This window comes from Chenopodium album, chromosome 27, assembly GCF_948465745.1.
Source record: "Chenopodium album chromosome 27, dcCheAlbu1.1, whole genome shotgun sequence".
NCBI lineage: Eukaryota > Viridiplantae > Streptophyta > Magnoliopsida > Caryophyllales > Amaranthaceae > Chenopodium > Chenopodium album.
The window spans coordinates 35561704-35583582 of NC_137860.1; the positions used below are offsets into that span (position 1 = coordinate 35561704).

Below are 21879 nucleotides of genomic sequence, written 5' to 3' on the forward strand. Positions count from 1 at the left end.
TACAACATTATAATTACAATAATGACTAGAACTAGAACCATCACTAACATTATCATCACTAGTATCAGAACTTTGAAGAACACATGAAACTGAATGATTTACATAGTAATAATGGTGAAAAAGGCCGAACTTTTTGGGAAAATTTCTTAAATGGGATAATGTATGAGTTGCACAAAAACGCATAGCAGAGAAAAATAAATGTATGATTAAGATAAAATAACCATAAACCCAGAAATAAAAGTGAATTTAACATGTATATGAAGCTTGAAATTAACTATATAATAGTTGGAAAATTGAAATTTAGTGAGGGTTAAGCTATCAAACCTTGAAGAAACAAAGAAAAGTTGTGATTTTGATGGGTTTGGTAGAGTTTTTACCTTTACTTTATGACACCATCAGAGGGGTTTTGTGCAGACAGAAGAAAGAGGGAAAGTTCAAGTGTTAAACCCTACGGCTGGGATTTTGGGAAGAAGAGTAGGAGAAACTAGACGACGCCGTATTGCTATTCGATAAAAATACTTGTACAACATGGTTTTTTTTTTTTTTTTTTTTTTTTTCAGGAAAATGACCCTGACCGAACCTCAACTCTCACAGTTTTTTTGGTCTGGTATTTGCAGGTTAGATACTTTGAGAGTGAGGGGAAAAGGGTAAGGGGTCCCCCACCCTCAAAGTAGCTCTATTGGGGATTGAACCCCTAAGCTCAAGGTTAAAAGATACAATCTTTACCACTAGACCAAGCTTAGCTTGGTACTTGTACAACATGTTTGCGAGAAACTTTCTACGTGTAGCCTATAATAATACGAGTCATTAACTCATTACTTCTCGTTGGTAGTAAATTGTGTTTAGATATTCATGATATCAAAATACTCGTTCATTTGAAACAAATAACGCAAAATATTTTCAATAGAATGATACGAAGTATTTGTCTAAGCACAATTTAATACCAAGTGTTCATTAAAATTATTCGTATGATTCAAGCTATTAGAATAGAGAATTACTCCAAGTTGGCAATGTTGCTTTCAACAGTTAATAATTCAAGAATAGTCACCTCAAAGCATCATACATAAAAAAAAAAAGTAAATCATATTTACTTAATTAAATGTTTGAATATAATTCGTAACTAAGGGCTTGTTCACATTTACTGAACTGAGCTGAACTGAACTGATTGGAGCTGAACTGAACTGAACTGAATTGAGCTGAAATGAATATTTTATGTGAGAGTGAAATTAAGAGCTGAACTGAACTGATTGGAGCTGAACTGAACTGAAATTAAGTAAATGTGAACATACTCTAAACTTAAATGGATTGTAAATTAAACATAGTAGTCTTTAGTCCTTACTACAAAGTAACCCATATATGGAAGTCATTAATTAAGGGACAAAGAATTCACAAGTACATATAGAGAGATTGAAGGCATTGTTCTCCAAGTTTGTATAAAACCAAAAAGGACTAGTTTAGCAAAGGTAATTGCCTACAACATTGCCCTTCTTTTTTATACTCAATGACAATGTATTGATTACTGCTTCTATATGAATTTATCTAATTCAACTCATTAACTTTAATCCACCCATTTTTTTGAATTGATTTTTTGTGAGATATGTGGAAATAAAATGAACATAATTTAGGTCTTATTTATTTCAGCTTAATTTCAGTTCAGTTCAGCTCAGCTCCAATCAATTCAGTTTAGTTCATTTCAGCTCCAATCAATTCAGTTAAGTTCAGTTCAACTTCTAATTTATTTCTCTCATAAAATATTCATTTCGGTTTTATTTAGTTAAATTTAGTTCACTTCAACTCCAGACCCTTAATTACGTTATAAAAATTAAAGTAAGATATTATGAGAACTTTTGTACAAAGTTTTTTTTTTTTTTTTTTTTTTTTTGAATTAACAAATATCCTATTCCTTATCCACAATATTAGTAACCACCATGGCACCACCTAAACATAAACGCTTGAGCCTCTAATCAATCCATCAACATCATTATTAACACCAAACAAAACTTCCTTTTTGTCCATTCAATTTTTGCTCAATACTTCTTCACTTCCCTTTTTCTCTCTCTCATCCACAAACCTAAATCCTAAAACCCTCTTCCATTTTCTCTCTCCTCCATTAATGGCGTCTCCGATTTCTCCTCCGACGCCCTTCACTTCGCCGCCATTTTTCTCCGATTCTAATCTCAACTTCCATAGTTGTTCCACCTTCTCCTTCAAATCTCCATTTCTCAGAAAACCTAATTCAATTCCCTCAATTTCCATTTCTAAACCTCAGAATTCCTCTTTCTGTTGTTGTCGCAGTAATTCATCCGATTCTTCTTCGCCTTCGCCGTCGCCTGCGTCGTCGTTGCAGCAATTTCTCGTTGCTGCTGCTCAGGCTGTTGAAGATTTCGTTAATTCGCGGTTTTCGCCGAAGAAGGATGAAGTGGTGGTAAGGGAGAAGAAATCGGAGGAAGGTGGTAATTTGGAGGTTGATGTTGATGGTTGGGATTGGGAACGTTGGTCATTGCATTTCAAGGAGGTTGAAGAACAAGAACGTTTGATTAATCTACTCAAGGTAATCAGTTTAATCAGTCTTGATTATCCTTAATTTTGGTTATTGTATTAGTATTTAATTGCTTGACTTCGATTTTAATTGTTATTACTAGGTTTCAATTCAGTTGAATTTGAGGTGTGTTTGGTTGATTTTTTTTTTTTTTTTTTTTTTTTTTGTTTTTTTTATCAAATTGGAAAATTTATCTGAAATTATACTGGTCAAAATCGAAAGAGAATTGCAATTTATAAAATATAACTCATGATCATATATTCTGTTGTTATCTTTTTATGAAATCAGTTTTGGTTATCTTTTTGTTCCCGGATTGTGCTTATGAATGGAAGTAAAGATTGTAATTTTGTTCCCAGAATGTGCGTATGCATGAAAGTAATGTACGAATTTTTGTTCCTAGATTGTGCTTTTGCATATAAATCTATTTTTGCTTTCCTAAGTTATTCTTGTTGTTTGTCTTGATAGTCCCAACTTAGACATGCCATTGAGAAAGAGGATTATGAGGCTGCTGCGAGACTCAAGGTAGCCATTGCAGCTGCTGGGACAAAAGATGCTGTTGGAAGCGTGATGTGTTATTTAAAGGTTTCATTCTCGTCCTACAGTTTTCATTTGGAATATTATTACACTTAGTTATGTTGCTTGAATAACTGTTTGATTGCAGAATGCCATTGAAGAGGAGCGCTACCGAGATGCTGTATTTGTACGAGATAATGCTGGTGCTGGACTAGTAAGTAAAAGGAAATGAATAATTTGTTACTGCATCACTGTAGAACTTTTGGTTAATTTGGAATAGGTGATCTATTGTGCACATGTGTGTCTGTATGGGCTCCTGTACCTTACTAAAACATGTGCTTGTACATTATATCTAGTTAACCCTCTCTTGTGTGTTTTCCTAGTAGCATTAAATATTTTCAAACCTTTCTGTTACCAAGGATAATACATTTGATGAATCTTAAGTGTAGTTTAATTTTTGTTGCATTTCAGGTTGGCTGGTGGGCTGGTGTTTCCGATGATAGAAATGATCCCCATGGTTGTATAATCCGTATAAGTGCAGAGCATGGTAGATATGTGGCAAGAAGCTATAGTCCCAGGTAATCTCATTTCTTAATGTGGCAAACAATGTATTAAGAAATCCTGTGAGAAGTTTTTAAAAATGAGAAGAATTAAAAAAAAATGCATGTGCTGTGCAAATTTATTAAATTTAATGATCATATTTTGTTTTCCAGGCTAAAAATTATTTCCATGGAAAAAACTTATCTTACTACAAAATAAAAAGATGCACAAAATCCGAGTTATAAAAGTCGCAGCTGAACAAAATGTGCACATTCAACTTATGACATATCCAAATGACTTCTCATTTACTCTTACTTCTTTATGATTTGTGCAAAGTTGTGAAGTTTCTTAGTCTTAATCAAGGTTTATTTGTGGATTCAATAATTAGAGGTGGTAGCCTGGTAGGATGTTGAACAAGTGGTTACCCCACAATATTTTAAAGAATCATAGCAGAGAAGGAAGAAAAATTGTCTGGAGAGGCAAGTTGTACCATTTGCACTTGTGCAGTATGCACAAGATCCATAAATTTTTCATTTATGGGTGGAGAGTTTGTGGAGTGAGCATCAAAAGTCATACTATAATTATGAAGTGGATGGATGGTGTTGGATTTTTCTAATGATCAAATATAGTATGGTATATATGTAAGTTGATTTGCAGTGTAAAAGTCCTTTTGAAGAGATTTAACCACAGTTGTACTGCTGAGTAAATACTTTTCTGGCTGTATCATTGGAGTCTATCAAATTGAGAAGAAGTAGATTTAACCATGGTTTGAAATTCTTGTCTATTCTTGTTGATTAGTTCCCTTCAGACAAATTGTTCTAGCTTTACCTAGGTTGTGTTTCCCTCAGAATCCTTTGATCTAGTCTCACAATGTTAAATTTTTTCTCATCTCAATCATTTCCCTGCTTGACTGTTGATTTCGCTTAGGTGGGCTCGTGCCTTCCAATCCTGTTTGTATCTAGGTTACTAAATTTACGCTGTGGGATTTTGGAAGATTAGCTTTATTTACTATCTGTTGGTAGTGTCTGAACTCTGAAGCAACTTACAAGAGAAAAGGGACTAGGAGGTAGTCTCCAATTAGGCATCTATTTGTGGCAACATTGGCTACCCATGTCGAAGCAGGAAGGGTATGTGAGTTTTATGCTAGTAGTAGGGAACAGGTGGAAAGTGCTTTGCTATTAGTGATATCTTTAGCTGAATTATCAAAAGAATAATGAATTAATTTTTGGGCTGGGGATTTTAATCATCTCCAGCGAAATGTGTCTTAAGGCTGTGCACTAAGACGATACTGTGATAGGGATCTATCTATGCTTAAGCGAGCTGCACTTAACAAAAATAGTAAAAGGTTGAAAAAAAAAGGTGTGCGCATCAGTTGCGTCTCCTTTAAATCACCTCACCTAAACAAATACAATGCTTGACCTCTATCGTCTTGCACACCTTTTATTACTCTGTTCCAGGTTTTATTTGGAGGGGGGAAGGGTTGACTCGGCTAGAGGATATTGAGGATGAATGACTATGAGGTGGGAGACAAGGGTTTGGGAAAGCTTTAGGCTCCAATTATTCTTGTTGTTACCTGCCCAATCTGTTTTCGTTCTTAAACCATGTTTTTTAAATTCACAGTGATGACTATAACTCTTTAAGCTTCATAGATGTTTTTAGAAATTAGGATTAAACATGAGGAGCTCACTGCCTCATGAATCATTTCATATCCACTTTGTGACATGTGCTCAAGTGGAGAACATGGTATATTTTGCTTTTTTTCTCCTGTATATTAGTATAATTTGTTGATTAGCACAGTATGGGAACAGCTTTAGCCACTATTTCTTTAGGGCTAATAACTATTTATTTCAGGCAGCTAGCTACATCAACTGCTGGTGCTCCCTTGTTTGAGATCTATGTAACACTGAACAAGGAAGGCGATTACAGACAACAGGTGAATTATTGTCTTTTGATTTTGGGCGGGCAGGTATATGTTAGTTCTTAAATATGAACCTTATTTGTAAATCTTTATCTATCTAGGCTGTATACTTGAAGCGAAAAGCAGTTCCTGAAACATTTCCATCAGTGTTCCCAAAGTCGCCTGCTGCCCCAAGCAGTATGAAAATGAGTCCTGGAGGGGGAAAAACTGATATTTTTACTCCTGTACTTGAAGATAATGATGATGATGAAGATAAAGATGATCCGGAGTTAGCTGATGGACTATCAGGATTTCAAAATATATTACAAGATATGATCCCTGGTGTACGAGTCAAAGTCTTGAAAGTGACTGCACCAGGAAAAGTTGATCGAGATCTGATATCTAAGGTGGTTGAGCAGATAATAGAGGAAGAAGATGAAGATCAGGATATTGAGGCTGAATTGAACAGTATAGACATAGAAGATACAGATGATGATATTCCTGGAGAAAGTAGTGATGAAAAGGATGATGGTGAAGCTGATCCTACTAGTAGTGACCTAGATAAGGACGAGCAAAGTGAAATTGCTGTCAATGTAGTAGTTAGTGGTCTTGTGGAGAACCTATCCGGCACAACATCTGCTAAAGATTTGGTTCGTGTTCCAGCAAAACTCAAGTCAAAGGGACGCAAATCTTTCTCTTTCTGTATACAGGATGATAAAAGTAAGCCAGAGTCTGTTACAAAAGGTCAGACTTCGTCTAAAAGAAAGGCTAATGCTAAAGGTCGGCGTAGTATAGACCATGTAATGTCTGACCTTGTCAATTCTATAAGCCGAGGAGAAAAAATACCTGTAAAGGTAAATTTTCATTTCCTTTTTGAGTTTATTTCTGGTGTCTATTTTTATGATGTTAGTTTCAAGTAGTACTTACGACTATGGCCATTGCCTATGCTGAAATATTGCAGGTACTTAAAGATGTGGGAGATTTGATTAGTCTCACTCTGAACCAAGTTCAGAATCGCCAGCCTTTGTCTGGATCAACGACATTCAATCGCATTGATCTACCATCATATCCAGATCCCCTAAATGGTGATTAATTTCAGAACAAGTTCTTTCTTATTAACTAATGATGTTAGTCACAAATAATTTGTCACCATTGGGCACTTGAGAAAGGTTTCCTTTCTAAATTCAATATTTCAATCCAGACTTACTGTGGAGATATTCAGTATATTTTCTTTGATTAGGACTTTATATTGGATCCCATGGACCATACACCTCAGAAGTCATCCAGTTAAAACGCAAATTTGGCCAATGGAAAGAGGATGGTGGGAGCAAGGAGCCTTCAAATCTCCAATTCTATGAATACGTTGAGGCTGTAAAGCTTACAGGAGATCCTTATGTGCCTGCTGGTCAGGTAAATTTTTATTTTGGGTCATGATTAGATATGCCCATACTACACACTTGGACGAAGCCTTGTTTGATCACTGTATAGTTATGGAGTATGGTAAGTTATGACTTATTCAAGAGAAAATAAGACTTAGCATCTTGTAGTTTAAGCTTATGTGCAAATCTGTTATGCTTACTGGTAAGATAACCAACTATTATAGCACTCATGTGATGCATGTTTTTCAAATATATATATTTAATGGCTAAAACTGATTGAGTTTGGCTGAGCATCTTTACCCAGACCACTGATATATATTCAATTTGCACGAAGTAGTGGGAGTTAATCTACTTTTTTTTTTTTTTTTTTTTCTAGTAAATATGATAGGTGCCAAGTCTAGAAATATTATTATGTCGAATTGATACGCTGATAATAGTAATCTCTCTGAGTCCTTGCCCCTGTCCAAGAGTACCGATAAAATGATGAACTCTTAGCTGATCCTTTATCTGTGCCGACCACCATCACTACCTCCAGGCTCCAGCTGTCCAGGATCCACCACTTCCTTATTTTAGCCCCTAGTTAATCCACATTACCCCCCAGCATTCACCATTTCCTCTCATTCTAAGCATAGCCCAGAAATATAGATGTAGCAAGAAAAACAGTTTAATCATTTTTTTTTTTGAGAGGGGGGAGGGGGGGGGGGATAATGTGCTGAATTTCAATTTGAGACAGTCTAAAACTCAGTCTTTGCAGAGTCTCCTTAAATTTCAAGTGTATCTGCTCTTCTTAGATTTATCTTTGATGTGCCAAGTCAATATTACAGGTTGCATTTCGTGCGAAGATTGGCAAAAGTTATCAGCTTCCTCATAAAGGAATAATTCCAGAAGAATTTGGAGTGGTGCGTATTAAAAACTCGGTGGTCATTAACCAATTACTTTAGTGTCCTCTTACCATCTTTTTGCCAAATATTCCTTTTTGGATGAGCCAGGTTGCTCGGTATAAAGGACAAGGAAGGCTAGCTGAGCCAGGATTTAGAAATCCAAGATGGGTTGATGGTGAACTTGTTATTCTTGATGGAAAGGTTCTTTTACCATTCTCACTTTCTTGCCTTTTGAAATTACAATCATTGGCTTATCCTGTGGCCACTTATTGAAAATGCCTTATAACATAATCACTGGAATTTCGCAGTATATTAAGGGAGGGCCTGTAGTAGGATTTGTCTACTGGGCTCCGGAGTATCAATTTCTAGTGTTTTTCAATCGCTTAAGGATCGAAGAATAGATTTTTTTTTGTATATGGAAGTTGGATGTCTGTCTTTTTCCCGAGATCAAAAGGTATGCTTGTTTCTCCAATCCTATTAATTATTCTCTGTATATTTATATTTAATTATTCTTCTCCACCATACTGCTACAGCCTGCATGCTTGCTAGAGTATCATTAAAGGGTAATATGGAGAATTTCAAAAATTTTTGGGATGAACTAATATAAAAGTGTGGCCTAAAAAATGAATTCCAATAAAAGTGTGGCTTGCTAAAGTATCATTAGTGGGTATTTCTTTATTTTGTTGGTGTGTTTGTAGTTTGGGGGGGGGGGGGGGGTGTTGTGAGGTTCTCACTTGGGAGAGTGCCATAGGGAAAACAAAGATGCTAATACTGCTCATTGTCAATTTTTCTGCTGATCTATGTAGTGGAATAATTGTGACCATTTATCACTAAAAAAATTGCTAATTTTGCTTCTTAATTCTTAATCTTTTTGAGAATGGAATAATCTAACATTATGTCCAATGATTTCTATTATTCATGTCTGTGATTTGCACCTAAGTCTATCCGCAAAGTTTGATGCAAATACAAGGGAGCACACTCTTTAAAGGATGAAAGTATACTACACAATTGCTGATATTTTGTTAAGTGCCTATTTAATTACACCAACTTTGGCTATCTGCTTAAATGCAGGTGAGATTATAGCAGTTTCATCTGCAAGTTATGGTGTTGTCATTCTATCCTATTGTTTTCTGCAGCTTTAGGTAATTATTTGTAAGAAGCCTTTCATTCTGGATTGCGGAGCGCAAAGGATTGTATTTGTAGTAGGCTACAATGCTACATCTCCTATGCTGACATCACTGACAGACTATAAGCAATTTTGGCTGATGAGTATCTTCTAGGGCTTCAGATTATACTGACTTATCAGCACCTCAGTTTTTTATGGGTAAATTTGCCCTGCAAATACATGTAAATATACCTGTTTCAGCTCACAAACTTGTGCTATGGTTCTGTATATGCTAATAAATGTAGCATGATTTCTGTTTCTAGGCTTTGAGAGCTTGCATGCTTGTAAATCTTAGATCAGCTTTTTTCAGTGACAAGTAATAGTTTGAGACTTAATACACGAGTCTATTAATATAGCTTCACTATCTACTGTGGCTGTTAGGACTTGTCATAGTCAGTCTGCTTGCTTATGTTAACCCATGTAAATCAAAAGTTTATGAGAACGATCTTAATGAAAACCGCTGATCTTGGATGAGAATTCATAGGTGAGACTCACAACAAGTCTACCTTTGAACTGTAAATTGTCTAGAGAATTGAATTACTACTGCTGAAGGACAACTGGACAAGATTTATATTTTACCAGACTGGATAGTATAATTCGATACTAATACAGTAATACTTGGTATTTGAGTAAATAGTCTGGGTGCTTAGTTTCACTTTTACATGTGATATTTTTACATGAAGTGATATTGTGATATAGAAGCAAAATACATGGTTTTTGGAATTCAAATTTTGGGAATAAGCTCGATGCTTTCATGGCCCTGTTGCTAACACGGTGCTCACAATCTTTGCCCCCCTTTCTTTAGCCATGTATAGCCCCATATGGTGCATTATCTCCTGTAACCAAATCAGTGATGTTTAGGTTCTGCGGTGAATATAGAAGACCCAACAAAGGTATTACTCGTATGATTGGTGCTCATGTGACTCATGAAGAACTACTGTCCCCAAATAAGGGACTTTTATCTAGCAATGAAGTTATCAAGACTTATTTGGAGATTGAGGATCAATAATAATTTACCTGTGGATGAGCAAAACCATGTTTACTAGTTTGAGCAACTTCAACGGGAAAATCAAATGTGGCGCAGCCATTAGAGTAAACCACCACATCGTTTAAAGGAGAGAGAAAACCTCTAGTTTTTGCTGATAATGTTGAGCAGACGAAATCCAGCACACATATATCTGTGCATACTCCAACTATCAATAGCTTCAAGAACCAAAAACAGAAGAATGAACTACTGTCAAATGTAGGTCTGATATCGTTTGTATGCCCATTAACATTAAGATAATGATAGAGCTTACCGACTCAATCTTGTTGGATTTCACCCAGTCCACAAAGACATTAGAGCCATCATTCTGAATGGAGCCTATGAATCCATCATAGCAGTCTTTACGCCTAATTGTCACGTTTGATTCTTCTTCTAGCCATCTCAAAGCTGCAGCAGCAGGAGCAGATATACAACTACATAGTTATATATAGTTTCACAGGAACATATACGATACTTTTGGCCTTTTGGGATCGGAAGGAGTATTATACTTGCGTTTACAGGAACATGTATGATACTTTTGGGACGAAGGGAGTATTATACTTTTCTGCGTTTACAGGAACATGTATGATCTGCAATCGAAGTCAGAAAAAAAAAAAAAAAAAAAAAAAAAAAAAAAAAAAAAACTACTTACCTGAAACAAGATTTGATTCTTCTGATCCAGCCAAGCAGTGGGGAGGATAAGGATGCTCAGGTACATCAGGATGATGAGAATCAATGAAGGCCATTATTGGCCACTTTTTCTCACAGAAAAGCCTTGCTAGCCTCTCTGCTTCATTGATCATGTCTGACATTTGCTGATTATGTTCTGCAGGAGCCTGAAAATACCCAATTTATGTATGTGCAAATTATATAATATATGATCAAATAGTGATTCAATTGTAGGATATGATCAAAATATGAGTACTAAATTAAAGTTACCAAAGGGCCAGCTCCAACAGTGCAGAAACCATTGATGATGTCTACTAGAACCAGATCGTATCGAACGTGTTCGCTTAGCTCTAAACATTCCTGCTCAAGAGGCAGCTGATTCTTCAGAAGATCAGTAATTGGGGATGAAACCATCTCTGTTTTCTTTCTTTTCTTATTTTGCCAACTTACTAAGTGTATGATTTTGAGGTTAGTAAGATATGCAATTGTTATGGTAGATGAGAAGTGAGATTGTGCTAGTCTATTTATTGGCTTGATCACACAACATTTATTGATGAGATTGTGGCTTTATGTGCATTTTGGTCAAAAGTTATTATCTGTAGAAAAGAGTTATCCTTGATTAATCTGACAAGGGATGGGGAAATTATTTTTTGGGGTCTATATAGTAAGCTCAAAGTCATCAATGGCGGTGGGATATGTGATTCAATTATTAGATCCTAAATAGTAAATAGCACCCTTGAATATTCTTAATTAAGCTAAATGACAATATTCTCATTTAGTGGATAATGATGTGCAAATAGCGTTCACTGTGTTAGCATTTGATATATGCTCCCTATTATACATCTCGATATACCTTAATGAAAGTATACTTGGATCAGAAAATAAAATACTACAATACATATATTGGTAGTTTTGGTACACTCCCATTACATAGTATAGTGGCTCATATTACCTCGTATAGTCGTATACCTAAACTTGCTAGTGCACAATGCACCCTTAAAACGTCATAATATATGTAGTGGTTTATATTAATTGCCTCATTTTCAAGTTCATGAATACAATAAATATAGTCGATGTAGACATTTCTAAGACAAGGATTCTGAGTACTCTCAAACACAAACTATTTGTAGACAAAAAAAAAAAAATAAAAAAAAATAAAAAAAAAATCACCTACTAGAAGAGTCTTTGTCTAGAAAACTTCAGCTAAGTAACAATTCACCTAAGATTAAACCCAACAAAATAAACCTTAAATAAACCCTTTGAAAATGATAGGGTCTTTAGCTTGTAGAACCTTATTTAATTCATCATCTTCCTTCATAAGATATTCTCCTGTAAAATACCCTTCTTCTTCCTTCTCTAATCGCCTTCAAATTCGATCAATGGCTGACTCTGCATTCAACAAAATCCAGATTAAGCGAGAGGACACTGTATGTTTTTCATCATCTTATAATCTTTGATTTTTACTCTTTATTTTCTCCTTAATTCTTATGGTTTGACCCGATTGTTACATGGGTCTTATTTCTTGTCTTGTTTCTTGTATTTTCTGCATGATATTATTTGATTTTTGGCGATAATTTGGGTATAATTTAGCATTTTTTGGCTGAGAAATGAAATGGGATTCTATCAAATCAAGCTAATGGCTTTTTCATAGGGCAAATTTTTTGGGGTTTTTGATGGGTCAATTCTTTGGGTTGTTCCTTAATATATTCTGGGTTTTGCAATTCTCTAATTGGTTTTTGTGATTTGAGGAATTTGGATGCCATTATGTTAATAATTGGTGTTTATTAAGCTACATAATGAAAAATTTTCATGTTTTGGTCCAAAGTGAAGTGTCAGGTATGTTTTATACATTATACACCCATGTCGGAGTGTCGAAGATCCAACACAGGTACTTGGGTAAATGAGGAGTCTAACTTTGGTACTAACTACGAAACAGGGAGATTAGGGAGGACTGGAGGAGCTATTTTTTGGTTTGAGTTGTTGACTTTACAGTATGAGAGTGTTTAAAGGGTTATGTTTTCCACTAAAGATTTATGAATAATTTTTCTTGTATTGTTTGTATGAATTGCTAGAGCTTTGATGCATATGTTGTCGGAAAAGACGATGCTCCTGGGATTGTTGTGCTTCAAGAATGGTGGGGAGTAGACTATGAAATTAAAAACCATGCTATAAAAATATCTCAGCTGGAGCCTGGTTTTAAGGCACTTATTCCAGAGTAAGGAATTTGTTGTTTCTTTGATTTATAAGAACCTTTGAGAGTATAATTTGAGTGGTCATATAACTTGTTCGTTGTGTTTGTTTATTGCAGCTTGTACCGTGGAAAGGTGGGTTTAGATGCTGCTGAAGCTCAGCATTTGATGGAAGGTCTGGACTGGGCAGGTGCTATTAAGGATATTGAAGCTTCTGTCAACTGGCTTAAGGCAAATGGTTCACAGAAGGTATGCGCTTGTTGGTCCGGTATTTGATTTTGCTATGGGAAAATTGTAAAAGTTCTTGCTTTCTTTAGTCATTGTTTAGGGATGTTATTGTTATACAAAACAGTTCACTCCACGTACAAATAATGGGCATGTTTGATTAACGAACTTTTTTATCAACTTGTTTTGTTAGGTTGGAGTAACTGGATACTGTATGGGAGGTGCTCTGTCAATTGCAAGCGCTGTCTTAGTTCCTGGAATTGATGCCGTTGTTGGCTTCTATGGAACTCCTTCACCACAACTTGCTGATCCTGCCCAGGCTAAAGCTCCTGTCCAAGCTCATTTTGGGGATTTGGATAACATTGCTGGGTTTTCAGATGTGGCAGTAAGTCCCTTCTCCGAAATTTCCCCTCCCTACCTTCTGCTATCCTCTGCCCTGAATAATATAGCTAACTAAAATGTCAGAACAATAAGAAAAGGTGTATTGAAATCCCGTTTGTTGGGTTTGGTAGTTGACAATGGAGGAATTAGAATCCTATATATTTTTGTTTTGCATCATGTAAATCTGCATTTAACGTTGAGTTGCTATGCTAGTTTTTATAAGATTAGTTGTCAAAAATTGACTGATGTTCACTCTAGCTTCACTAAAATGGATTAAGCAATGTCTCATGAGGCATTATGACTTTCATGATATTTAGGAGAGTTTCATAAGTTTTAGGAAAAACCTTAATAACTCAAAAGGTTGTATACATTATTTTTTTAATTTTTGATGGGGTGGGGGGGGAGGGGGGGGGGGGGGGGGGCGGGGGGGCGGTGGGGAAGGGTGTTCATGAGCTACACAACTGTCGTCACAGGGTGAAATGATGATTTAAACTTTCAATTCTAACTTTCATTTGTTACTTATTCCAGATAAAGCCCTTTTATCCCTAGTTTATGTTTAATTAGGAGTAGAACAGCATACATCTATATCCCCTCCTACAGTTCGTCACATATGACTATCAGAGTATAGATCCTATTAACCAGAAAAAGAGACTTTACGAATCACTTGTATTCTCTTATTATCTTGTATAGAGAAATTACATGTGTGAACCCTGTAAATGGTACGGAGTGGTTGATTACGAACCCAAACATCATCCATATTAACTACCAATTGTTACCCTGAAAATTCTGCATTTCTGTGGTCCAACTCTGCGTAGTGAAGGACCTTCGTCTTTGGATTTGCCTTAAATGCATCTGGTTTGGAAAATAGTTTTTTCTTACAATATATGAAGCATTGGCTGGATGCAATGATGAAATGTATAATGTGTTGCATTAATTGACATTAACCCAATATAAATGAAAGATCAGTTAAGTTAAATAGGTTGAAAGTTTCGTTCTTAATATCCATACTTCCAAAGATGGCATACACTTGAGCAGCGAGCCTTCCATGTAGATCAACTTTAATATATTATATGCCTATTCCATGACTATTAAACTGGGAAATGCTTAAATTACCAAAGCTTAGTTCAGGATTATATTCAATGTGATGTTATTGTCTAAAATATAAAAACTGAGCTATTCCTCCTTTTCATAATATACTTTGTGACTTCGTGTTACAATAATTGTAAAAGCAGCCATGTGTCATATATAAGGTTTGAAACTTTGAATGCATTATGTTATGGTAAATTGGTGTTTGTGTTTTGAGTAAATGCATCTTTTAAGACTTTTGGAAAATAAATTTTGATGGCATCTATTTGAAATCTCAGACTGCCAAAAGTTTGGAGGAAAAGCTGAAGTTATCTGGTGCGCCAAATGAGGTTCATATCTACCCAGGAAGTGGACATGCTTTCATGAACCTGTCTCCAGAAGGAATCGAGAGGAGGAAGGCCATGGGATTGAATGATCTAAATGAAGCTAATGTTCAGCTTGCATGGTCTCGTTTCCAGTCTTGGATGTCTCGTTACTTGTCCTAAGCAAATATGTTGATCTTATTACTGCCTTTGAAACTTAGTTTTATGTTTACTTTTGAAAATAAGCTGCGTGTCTGAGTGTGTGACGCACTTTGTACAGTATGAAACGAGCATAGTCTATGTTTTTATGTTCAGATGCTTGAGCTTCTAATATGTGCGTTTACAATTTGTTATTACTCATTCAAATGAGCATTGAACACTCATTTTATTTCCAAGTGCATTTTTTGTTGCTCATCAAATATTGGGTAAAAAACATTTAGTAGATAAAATTGAAATCTTTCCAAGTAAAATCAAATTTTTAATAACATATAGAGTAATAAAGCTAGGACAAAAAATATGTTAGGGGACATTCTCTGAAAGTTTGAAGGACTTTGAACGTAACTGATACTACATTACCCTGCACTTGTTGATGTTCATGTTGTGGGCAGAAAAATGACACATTAAGGGTCTGTTCTCATTGACTGAACTCAGCTGAACTGAACTTAACTGAAATGAAATGAATATTTTATAAGAGAAGGAAATTAGGGGTTGAACTAAACTGAACTGAACTCGGTTGAACTAAACTGAACTAAACTGAAATGAATATTTTATAAGAGAAGGAAATTAGGAGCTGAACTGAACTGAACTCAGCTGAATTGAACTGAATTGAATTGAATTTCAACATAAGAGAACAGGCCCTAAGTAAACACGTCGGAAAGTCAAAAACCTTGACACATAATTAACTACTCCGCATTTCATGCTCGGTTTGTGTTGTGTTATCGTGTCATACCATGTCAAAATTGTCAACTTTTGTCACCTCTATACCTCTACTATAAATGTATTTTCTTGTGCCTTAAGTAGAATCATCATGACATTTAATGTACTTTGTACGAAGTATTAATTTTAAGCATACTAAAATTAACTAACTTTAACAATTTTATACGAAATATAAACTAATTTATATGAAAGGGATCAATGTGATTAACATCAACTTAATTAAGTAGAAACTTCACTTATATAGCAACAATTAATCATTCAAATAAAGTAACAACTACGCTAACTTTTATCAAAGCTTTATTTTGGAATCAATTTTTTCCAATAAAGGAAAATTAACATATTCTTCCACATAAAAATCGTTATATTTTCAATTTTTCATATTACAGTATCATCTAAGCCTAACCTTCAACCTTACACTCTTTATTTATTCTTTCCCTTCAATTTTGGATCCCACTTTTTGCCACCAAATTCACCAGCAAAAACCCCAAACCCCAGAAAAATTATGGCACCACAAAAACCTCCTTCTTCATCACCTCAAAACCCAGAATTAAGGAAAGACAAAATCAACAACAAATGGGTTGTTTTATCTCCAGCAAGATCCAAACGTCCTTCTGACTTCAAGTCCAAATCCCCTGTTTCAGACCCCAATCAAAATCAATCCCAAACTTGCCCTTTTTGTATTGGGAACGAGCACGAATGTGCACCGGAGATTTTCCGGGTTCTGGATGACTCGGATTCTTACTCTAATTGGAGAATCCGAGTCATCCAGAACTTATATCCCGCTCTTAGCAGGGATATACAACCCCACAATCCGGGTATACTAAACCCGGATTGTGGGGTTGTACCCGGGTTTGGGTTTCATGATGTTGTGATTGAGACAATCACCCACCCGGTTCATTTGTCTGATCTTCCCGGGTCCGGGGTTGGGGAGGTTTTGATGGCTTATAAAAAGAGGGTGCTTAAAATTGCTTCTTTTGATGACATTCAATATGTTCAGGTTTTGTTTTTCTCTTCTTATCCCCTTTTTTAATGTTAATGTTGATAATTGCATTTGGTTTATCATCAATTTATCCGTGTCCAAATTTCCAAATGTCCAACTCGGCTATTTTGTGAAAAGTTTCTGTAATAGTTTCCCTGAATGAAGTGTCAAAGTGTCCCACCAATGTCGGAATTTCGATCATTTGACACGGGTATGAATGAAATGAAGAGTTTGAGTAACATTGAGGGTGAAATTTATTTCATGATGAGGGACTACTAATTTTCCATAATAATGACTGGTTAATGTGATTGTTTTAAAGAGTATGTCCAATATTGGTGCAATTGGAACAAAAATTACTATTGTTGGTAGTGTTATGCAAGTATTAGTGCAATTGGAACTAAAATTACTACTTTTGGCAGTTGTTCTGTCCAAAATTGGTGCAATTGAACAAAATTACTACTTTTGGAAGTGTTGGATTGCTGTCTTGTTGGTCTAATGTTAAAGGGATGATAGTTTTGCATTTGTGTGAATATTTGGTTGTTTGGTAAAGTTGTAATCTTGTTGAATTTGCGAATGGAAAAAAGAGGATAGACAGGTCATGTTGAAAAATAGTAATGAGTGATACATAATTTGTGTCCTTTTTGCTAAAAAGATGTTGCCTATTATTAGATAGAGCTTTTATTAGGATGTTGTGGAACTTTGGGGTTAGTGTTCTTTCTAATTTTCAAATGTGTACACAACGAAGCATTCAATTTGGATGTTAATGTTTAAGTTTTGATGCCCATTGTTGAAATAGGTTGTTGATATTGATATGGTGATCGTCTTTTGAATTCTTCTGAAACTTTGATCTTTAAGAAACCAAGGGAGATGAAAATTATTGTATATAATCTGCTTTGTTTTCAGTATTACTTACACTCGAGTAGATGTGTTGGATATGGCGGGTACTTGTGTAAGTGTGACTTAGCTATTCAATGAAGTATTATCGTATTAATATATTTTCAAGTGTCCGTAGTCTCATACTTAAGTTCTAGTGTAGGGAATTTGACATGGCTAGTTGAGGTAAATCTAAGAGTCCAAGTTTAATAAATAACTTAAAGGTCTTAAACTGAGCCCTTCATGATTGGCTAACTTTCCCCCTATCCCTTCCCTGCTTGCTAAAACCGACCATTTGATACTGTGTAGGTATTCAAAAATCATGGAGCTTCTGCTGGAGCGTCAATGAGTCATTCTCATAGTCAGATAATCGCTCTTCCAATTGTTCCCCCTTCTGTATCTACTCGCCTTGCAGCTATGAAAGAGCATTTTGAGCAGACAGGGAACTGCATCCTTTGTGAGAAGTTACCGAAAGAGCTTATCATTTATGAATCAAGACACTTTGTTTCAGTTGTTCCATATGCTGCAAGCTATGCCTTTGAGATTTGGATTATTCCGCAGTTTCACTCTGCCCATTTCCATGATATAGATAAGGAAAAGGTGATATTTGCTGCTCCTGTTCCCTTATAATTCACTTTGTTAGTTTTCATTTTGTGTTGACTGTATTTCATCCAGGAAAAACAGTTCCTTTTTTTTTTTTTTTCTTTTTTGCACTAAACTAAGTTCACATCTTAACTAGATCTTCTACAATCTTATAAAGTGCTAAAATTGAATAGATGACTACTTGTGAAATTTCAAAAATTGTGTAACATAGCAGAGATAATGTTGTTGAGTAATGAGGATTAGCTTAGCTTTCAGCAAAAAGTAAAATTGGTATATTGAGATTAGTAATGTACTGTACTGTGCAGATTATTCTGTAGAGAAATGAGCTTTACATATCCTGCTGATTCATGATTAACCATTCTTTAGTAAATAAATTGGTATGCCTGTGTATAACCGATGTTCTCACTGCTCGTGAATTCGTAATGGGGCTCATGGGAGGTGCTTCCATGTCAATAAGCACAAGTTTTAGAATTCGCCGTTGGAAATTAGATGTGCTGCTTATGATATAGGAATGAATCCAGTTGAGTACGGCTTGGCAACTGGGAGAGAATTATCAAGTACCTTCTTATTGCTCAAGTCTAAAAATATTTTGCCTTTTAAGGTATTCACCAGACCTTTTTTTCCCCTGTTAATCCTCTTTTCATACCCTTTCGATCCCTCCCCCTTTTGCTTGGTTTCCAAATGACATTGATACTTCGATAGTAATTACTAAAACAGTACATTATTTCAGCTTTCACGGAAACTACATTTGCAAATTTGCAGTACCAAACTGTCATTTTCATGAAATCGTTGATGTTTATATTAAGATTCTGACATCGTTTGGTCTCTGTATGCAGGCAGACGACCTTGGTGGATTACTCAAACTTATGCTGAAGAAGATGGCTTTGCAATTAAACAACCCACCATTTAACTATATGATTCACACATCTCCTCTGCGGATTGATGATTCACAATTGAGCTGCAGTCACTGGTTTCTACAGATAGTCCCTCAGTTGACTGTGTTAGCTGGATTTGAAATCGCAACTGGATGTCACATTAATCCAGTATTTCCTCAAGATGCCGCAAAGATATTAAGAGAAGTTAACGTTGAAGACAGTGAAGAGATTTTCAAAGAAGTTAATGTTGAAGATTCAGAGGAGATACCAAAAGAAGTTAAGGTTGATTGTTGAGATGTGAACTCGAGTACGGAATAGAGTAGCTTGAGATGATACAAAGTATCATTTTTTTCGGCGAATAAAGATGTAAGCACACCATTTGTTTCAAAGTAAATTGATTTCATAATGTCTTGAGTCTTGACTATATACAATACTTGTACATAGTTTAAGACAAGAATTGGACCGTTGAGAGATTGTAATGTGATGCATGCCACATTCGCATGTAATAGTTTATTTTTAGGATGACTTAATGCATGATGTATGTTGAACATGACGTACTAATATAATAAGAAGTATTCTAATACCCTGTACAACTCCTTAATAATATTTCTACTGATGTGATATCATTTACATCATGGAGTATGATATAAGTTGAGCTATCAAGAGGATGAGGTGGTGGAGTAGTAGTATAGCTCGACGCTCCTTGCGTTATATGCCTGGTCTAGGGATCACATCTTATGGGGCTCCTTAACCATGATTTGCCTTCGAGCACTCTCACTCATGGGCATTTTTTTTGCCCATGAGGAGATTTTAATGAAAACAATGAAATTTTGGCTTCCCACTCATGAACATTAGAAAAAATACCCATGGGGAAATCCTCAAATGCCCATAGCAATGGCAAAAATTAATTGCTACAGTAGTGTGGGCCATGGTACCAAATCATCAAAAAAAATAAAAGAAAAAAAATAAATAATGTGATGATAGTAATACTTTAGGAGAGAGAGTGGTGTGGGTTTTTTCTTAGCCCATGAATGTGTGAGAACTTGTAGAAAAAAAATGCCCATAAGAAAAAGTGGAAAAGAGGAGTGAGAAACTGGGTAGAGAGATAATGACATTTTTTTTATTTGCCCATGAATGAGAGTGGTCTTAGCTTGTTTGTCATGTTCTAACATATGATTGTAGCTTTGCATATCTATCCCCCAAGCAAGGATGAGTTTTTTATTTTTTATTTTTTTAAAGAAACAACAATAATTATAGGGTCAATAAACTTCTTTATGATCAAATCCATGTTTGTAGTTACACTTAACACACAGTGTTTTAAGTTCAAGTTCAAGATAAGTACATGAACATAGAAAAGATGTAAAAATCAACCGCTAGATTGAGAACATTCAATAAATATCATTTTTTTTTTTTTTTACGAAAATAAATCAAAAGAATTAATAAAACAAAATTAACCTATACACTAAAGATTTACTACATGGTGTAGAACAAATCGGTTTTACAGTTCCCCCCCCCCCCCCCCCCCCCCCCTCCATTTTGCCACTAAATAACGATAGTCGTGTTAGGCCATGTTAGCTACACGAAACAATATGCTCACAATTTTGAGCCATATATATAACAGTATCTTCTCTCTTTTTCCTACCTTAGACAAGAAATTCATTTGTACTAATCAAAAGATAAAACTTTATGCAAATCATCTAAAGGAGGCAACTCTTTCAACAACCTATCCATCTCTTTGTAAGACAAATTCCTAGACAAAAACGAATAACTCCCACCACCACCACCACCTCGACCCATATAATCTTGAAGGTTGTTTCCCTCACTACAATCAAGCAAGAAATGGCCCTCAGACATCGTCTGAGGGCCATGACTTGTACGTGCTAGCCTTGATTGAGGCCGAGGACTAATTTTCTCTTTACTTACTTTCATAACTCGTGAAGTTGAAGGCGCGTAAGCTATGGTGGAGTCCTTGCCAGTGAGATCTTGAACCACAGACTTGAAACTACAAGCATCAGTTTCCACATATTGTGTCTTTATATGCACCACTTTCATAGGCTGCCTTAGTTTTGATCTACTAGACATGGAGTTAATCACTCTTAATAAGTGTTAAACTCTTTGGAAAATTAATCTAAGGATTTTGGGATTTATAGAGTATAAAATTTCTCAGCTTTTTTATGTTTTGGGAAATTTTATAATAATTAGATGATTCATTTATATAGTAATAGAATGAAGCAAAGATAAGCAATCAAAAATGATTGGTTAGATAAAGTGGACCGTTACTTTTAGCAGCAGTCGATGAAGACCAAAACCTTGATTTATAAAATAAATATATAAAATTCAACAATAGCCAATTTTGTGGATTTTTTTTAAGGATTTGGTCAAGCCAATTGAATAGGAACTAGGAAGGTTCTTTGATGAAATTGAGAAAGGCATATATATGAATGTGATTTATCTTAGAATATAGGTACGTGTAAATTTGTTCTATGGCAAAAACAGACCTTTTATTTTGGTCCCAATAATTCAACTTATTGAACAAAGGTCATTTTCAAGAGAAGTAGATGAGAAGCAAGGAAAGAAGGAAGTGGGGTTAGTAATTTAGTATAAGGGGTGATGCATGTGGAAATTACTTGGAGGGGAGTTAAGAACTGGTTATAGATAGGGACATTCCAAACATATGTTTGATTACTCGTGTTTTTCCCATGAATTTATAGCAAATCTTTAATTATCGGGACAATATAAAGTGCATTGATAAACTAATTCAATAAGTTTCTAATTAAGGTAATAAAAATAAGTTTTATTGATTGATCACTCTCACAATAAAGT

General features: G+C 35.3%; 5 protein-coding genes across 6 annotated transcripts; 3 read left to right on the forward strand and 2 right to left on the reverse strand.

Moving 5' to 3' along the window:
• Positions 1 to 2011: 2011 nt before the first annotated feature.
• Positions 2012 to 9269, forward strand: LOC145618920 (protein EXECUTER 1, chloroplastic-like). Of its 2 annotated transcripts, none has more exons than XM_081673536.1 (12): positions 2012 to 2551; positions 3005 to 3121; positions 3201 to 3266; positions 3524 to 3630; positions 5444 to 5525; positions 5612 to 6343; positions 6451 to 6574; positions 6730 to 6899; positions 7693 to 7767; positions 7858 to 7950; positions 8058 to 8203; positions 8690 to 9269. In XM_081673536.1, the coding sequence occupies exons 1-11, from the start codon at positions 2114 to 2116 to the stop codon at positions 8148 to 8150; spliced, it is 2097 nt and encodes a 698-aa protein (XP_081529662.1). In that variant the 5' UTR covers positions 2012 to 2113; the 3' UTR covers positions 8151 to 8203; positions 8690 to 9269. The 2 variants fall into 2 exon arrangements, with proteins under 2 accessions (XP_081529662.1, XP_081529661.1); XM_081673535.1 differs by having other exon boundaries at positions 2013 to 2551; positions 8886 to 9269.
• Positions 9270 to 9481: 212 nt separating this feature from the next.
• Positions 9482 to 11235, reverse strand: LOC145618921 (nicotinamidase 1-like). The gene is made up of 5 exons (XM_081673537.1): positions 10878 to 11235; positions 10591 to 10774; positions 10213 to 10346; positions 9932 to 10117; positions 9482 to 9750 (listed from the first exon to the last, which is right to left on the reverse strand). Exons 1-5 carry the CDS (start codon positions 11019 to 11021, stop codon positions 9667 to 9669), a joined length of 732 nt encoding a protein of 243 aa, XP_081529663.1. The 5' UTR covers positions 11022 to 11235; the 3' UTR covers positions 9482 to 9666.
• Positions 11236 to 11806: 571 nt separating this feature from the next.
• On the forward strand, positions 11807 to 15150 carry LOC145620306 (uncharacterized). Its single transcript, XM_081674950.1, has 5 exons — positions 11807 to 12034; positions 12680 to 12822; positions 12916 to 13045; positions 13215 to 13406; positions 14767 to 15150. Exons 1-5 carry the CDS (start codon positions 11873 to 11875, stop codon positions 14971 to 14973), a joined length of 834 nt encoding a protein of 277 aa, XP_081531076.1. The 5' UTR covers positions 11807 to 11872; the 3' UTR covers positions 14974 to 15150.
• Positions 15151 to 16123: 973 nt separating this feature from the next.
• Positions 16124 to 19677, forward strand: LOC145619518 (ADP-glucose phosphorylase-like). Its single transcript, XM_081674228.1, has 3 exons — positions 16124 to 16723; positions 17888 to 18178; positions 19018 to 19677. The coding sequence occupies exons 1-3, from the start codon at positions 16229 to 16231 to the stop codon at positions 19348 to 19350; spliced, it is 1119 nt and encodes a 372-aa protein (XP_081530354.1). The 5' UTR covers positions 16124 to 16228; the 3' UTR covers positions 19351 to 19677.
• Positions 19678 to 20721: 1044 nt separating this feature from the next.
• On the reverse strand, positions 20722 to 21138 carry LOC145620160 (VQ motif-containing protein 10-like). Its single transcript, XM_081674795.1, has one exon. The coding sequence runs from the start codon at positions 21136 to 21138 to the stop codon at positions 20722 to 20724; it is 417 nt and encodes a 138-aa protein (XP_081530921.1).
• Between the last annotated feature and the right edge of the window lie 741 nt (positions 21139 to 21879).

What these genes read in the sequence shown, in the direction of transcription:
- LOC145620160 (XM_081674795.1), bottom strand. Translation starts at nt 21,138, where the DNA reads ATGTCTAGTAGATCAAAACTAAGGCAGCCTATGAAAGTGGTGCATATA.
- LOC145618920 (XM_081673536.1), top strand. Translation starts at nt 2,114, where the DNA reads ATGGCGTCTCCGATTTCTCCTCCGACGCCCTTCACTTCGCCGCCATTT. An exon ending in GCAAGAAGCTATAGTCCCAG is followed by an intron (nt 3,631 to 5,443) that starts GTAATCTCATTT and finishes TATTTATTTCAG; the next exon opens with GCAGCTAGCTACATCAACTG. An exon ending in AAGGCGATTACAGACAACAG is followed by an intron (nt 5,526 to 5,611) that starts GTGAATTATTGT and finishes TTATCTATCTAG; the next exon opens with GCTGTATACTTGAAGCGAAA.
- LOC145619518 (XM_081674228.1), top strand. Translation starts at nt 16,229, where the DNA reads ATGGCACCACAAAAACCTCCTTCTTCATCACCTCAAAACCCAGAATTA. An exon ending in ATGACATTCAATATGTTCAG is followed by an intron (nt 16,724 to 17,887) that starts GTTTTGTTTTTC and finishes GATACTGTGTAG; the next exon opens with GTATTCAAAAATCATGGAGC. An exon ending in ATGATATAGATAAGGAAAAG is followed by an intron (nt 18,179 to 19,017) that starts GTGATATTTGCT and finishes CTCTGTATGCAG; the next exon opens with GCAGACGACCTTGGTGGATT.
- LOC145618921 (XM_081673537.1), bottom strand. Translation starts at nt 11,021, where the DNA reads ATGGTTTCATCCCCAATTACTGATCTTCTGAAGAATCAGCTGCCTCTT. An exon ending in AATCCAACAAGATTGAGTCG is followed by an intron (nt 10,118 to 10,212) that starts GTAAGCTCTATC and finishes TGGTTCTTGAAG; the next exon opens with CTATTGATAGTTGGAGTATG. An exon ending in ATGGTTTTGCTCATCCACAG is followed by an intron (nt 9,751 to 9,931) that starts GTAAATTATTAT and finishes ATTTGGTTACAG; the next exon opens with GAGATAATGCACCATATGGG.
- LOC145620306 (XM_081674950.1), top strand. Translation starts at nt 11,873, where the DNA reads ATGATAGGGTCTTTAGCTTGTAGAACCTTATTTAATTCATCATCTTCC. An exon ending in TTTAAGGCACTTATTCCAGA is followed by an intron (nt 12,823 to 12,915) that starts GTAAGGAATTTG and finishes TGTTTATTGCAG; the next exon opens with CTTGTACCGTGGAAAGGTGG. An exon ending in AGGCAAATGGTTCACAGAAG is followed by an intron (nt 13,046 to 13,214) that starts GTATGCGCTTGT and finishes TTGTTTTGTTAG; the next exon opens with GTTGGAGTAACTGGATACTG.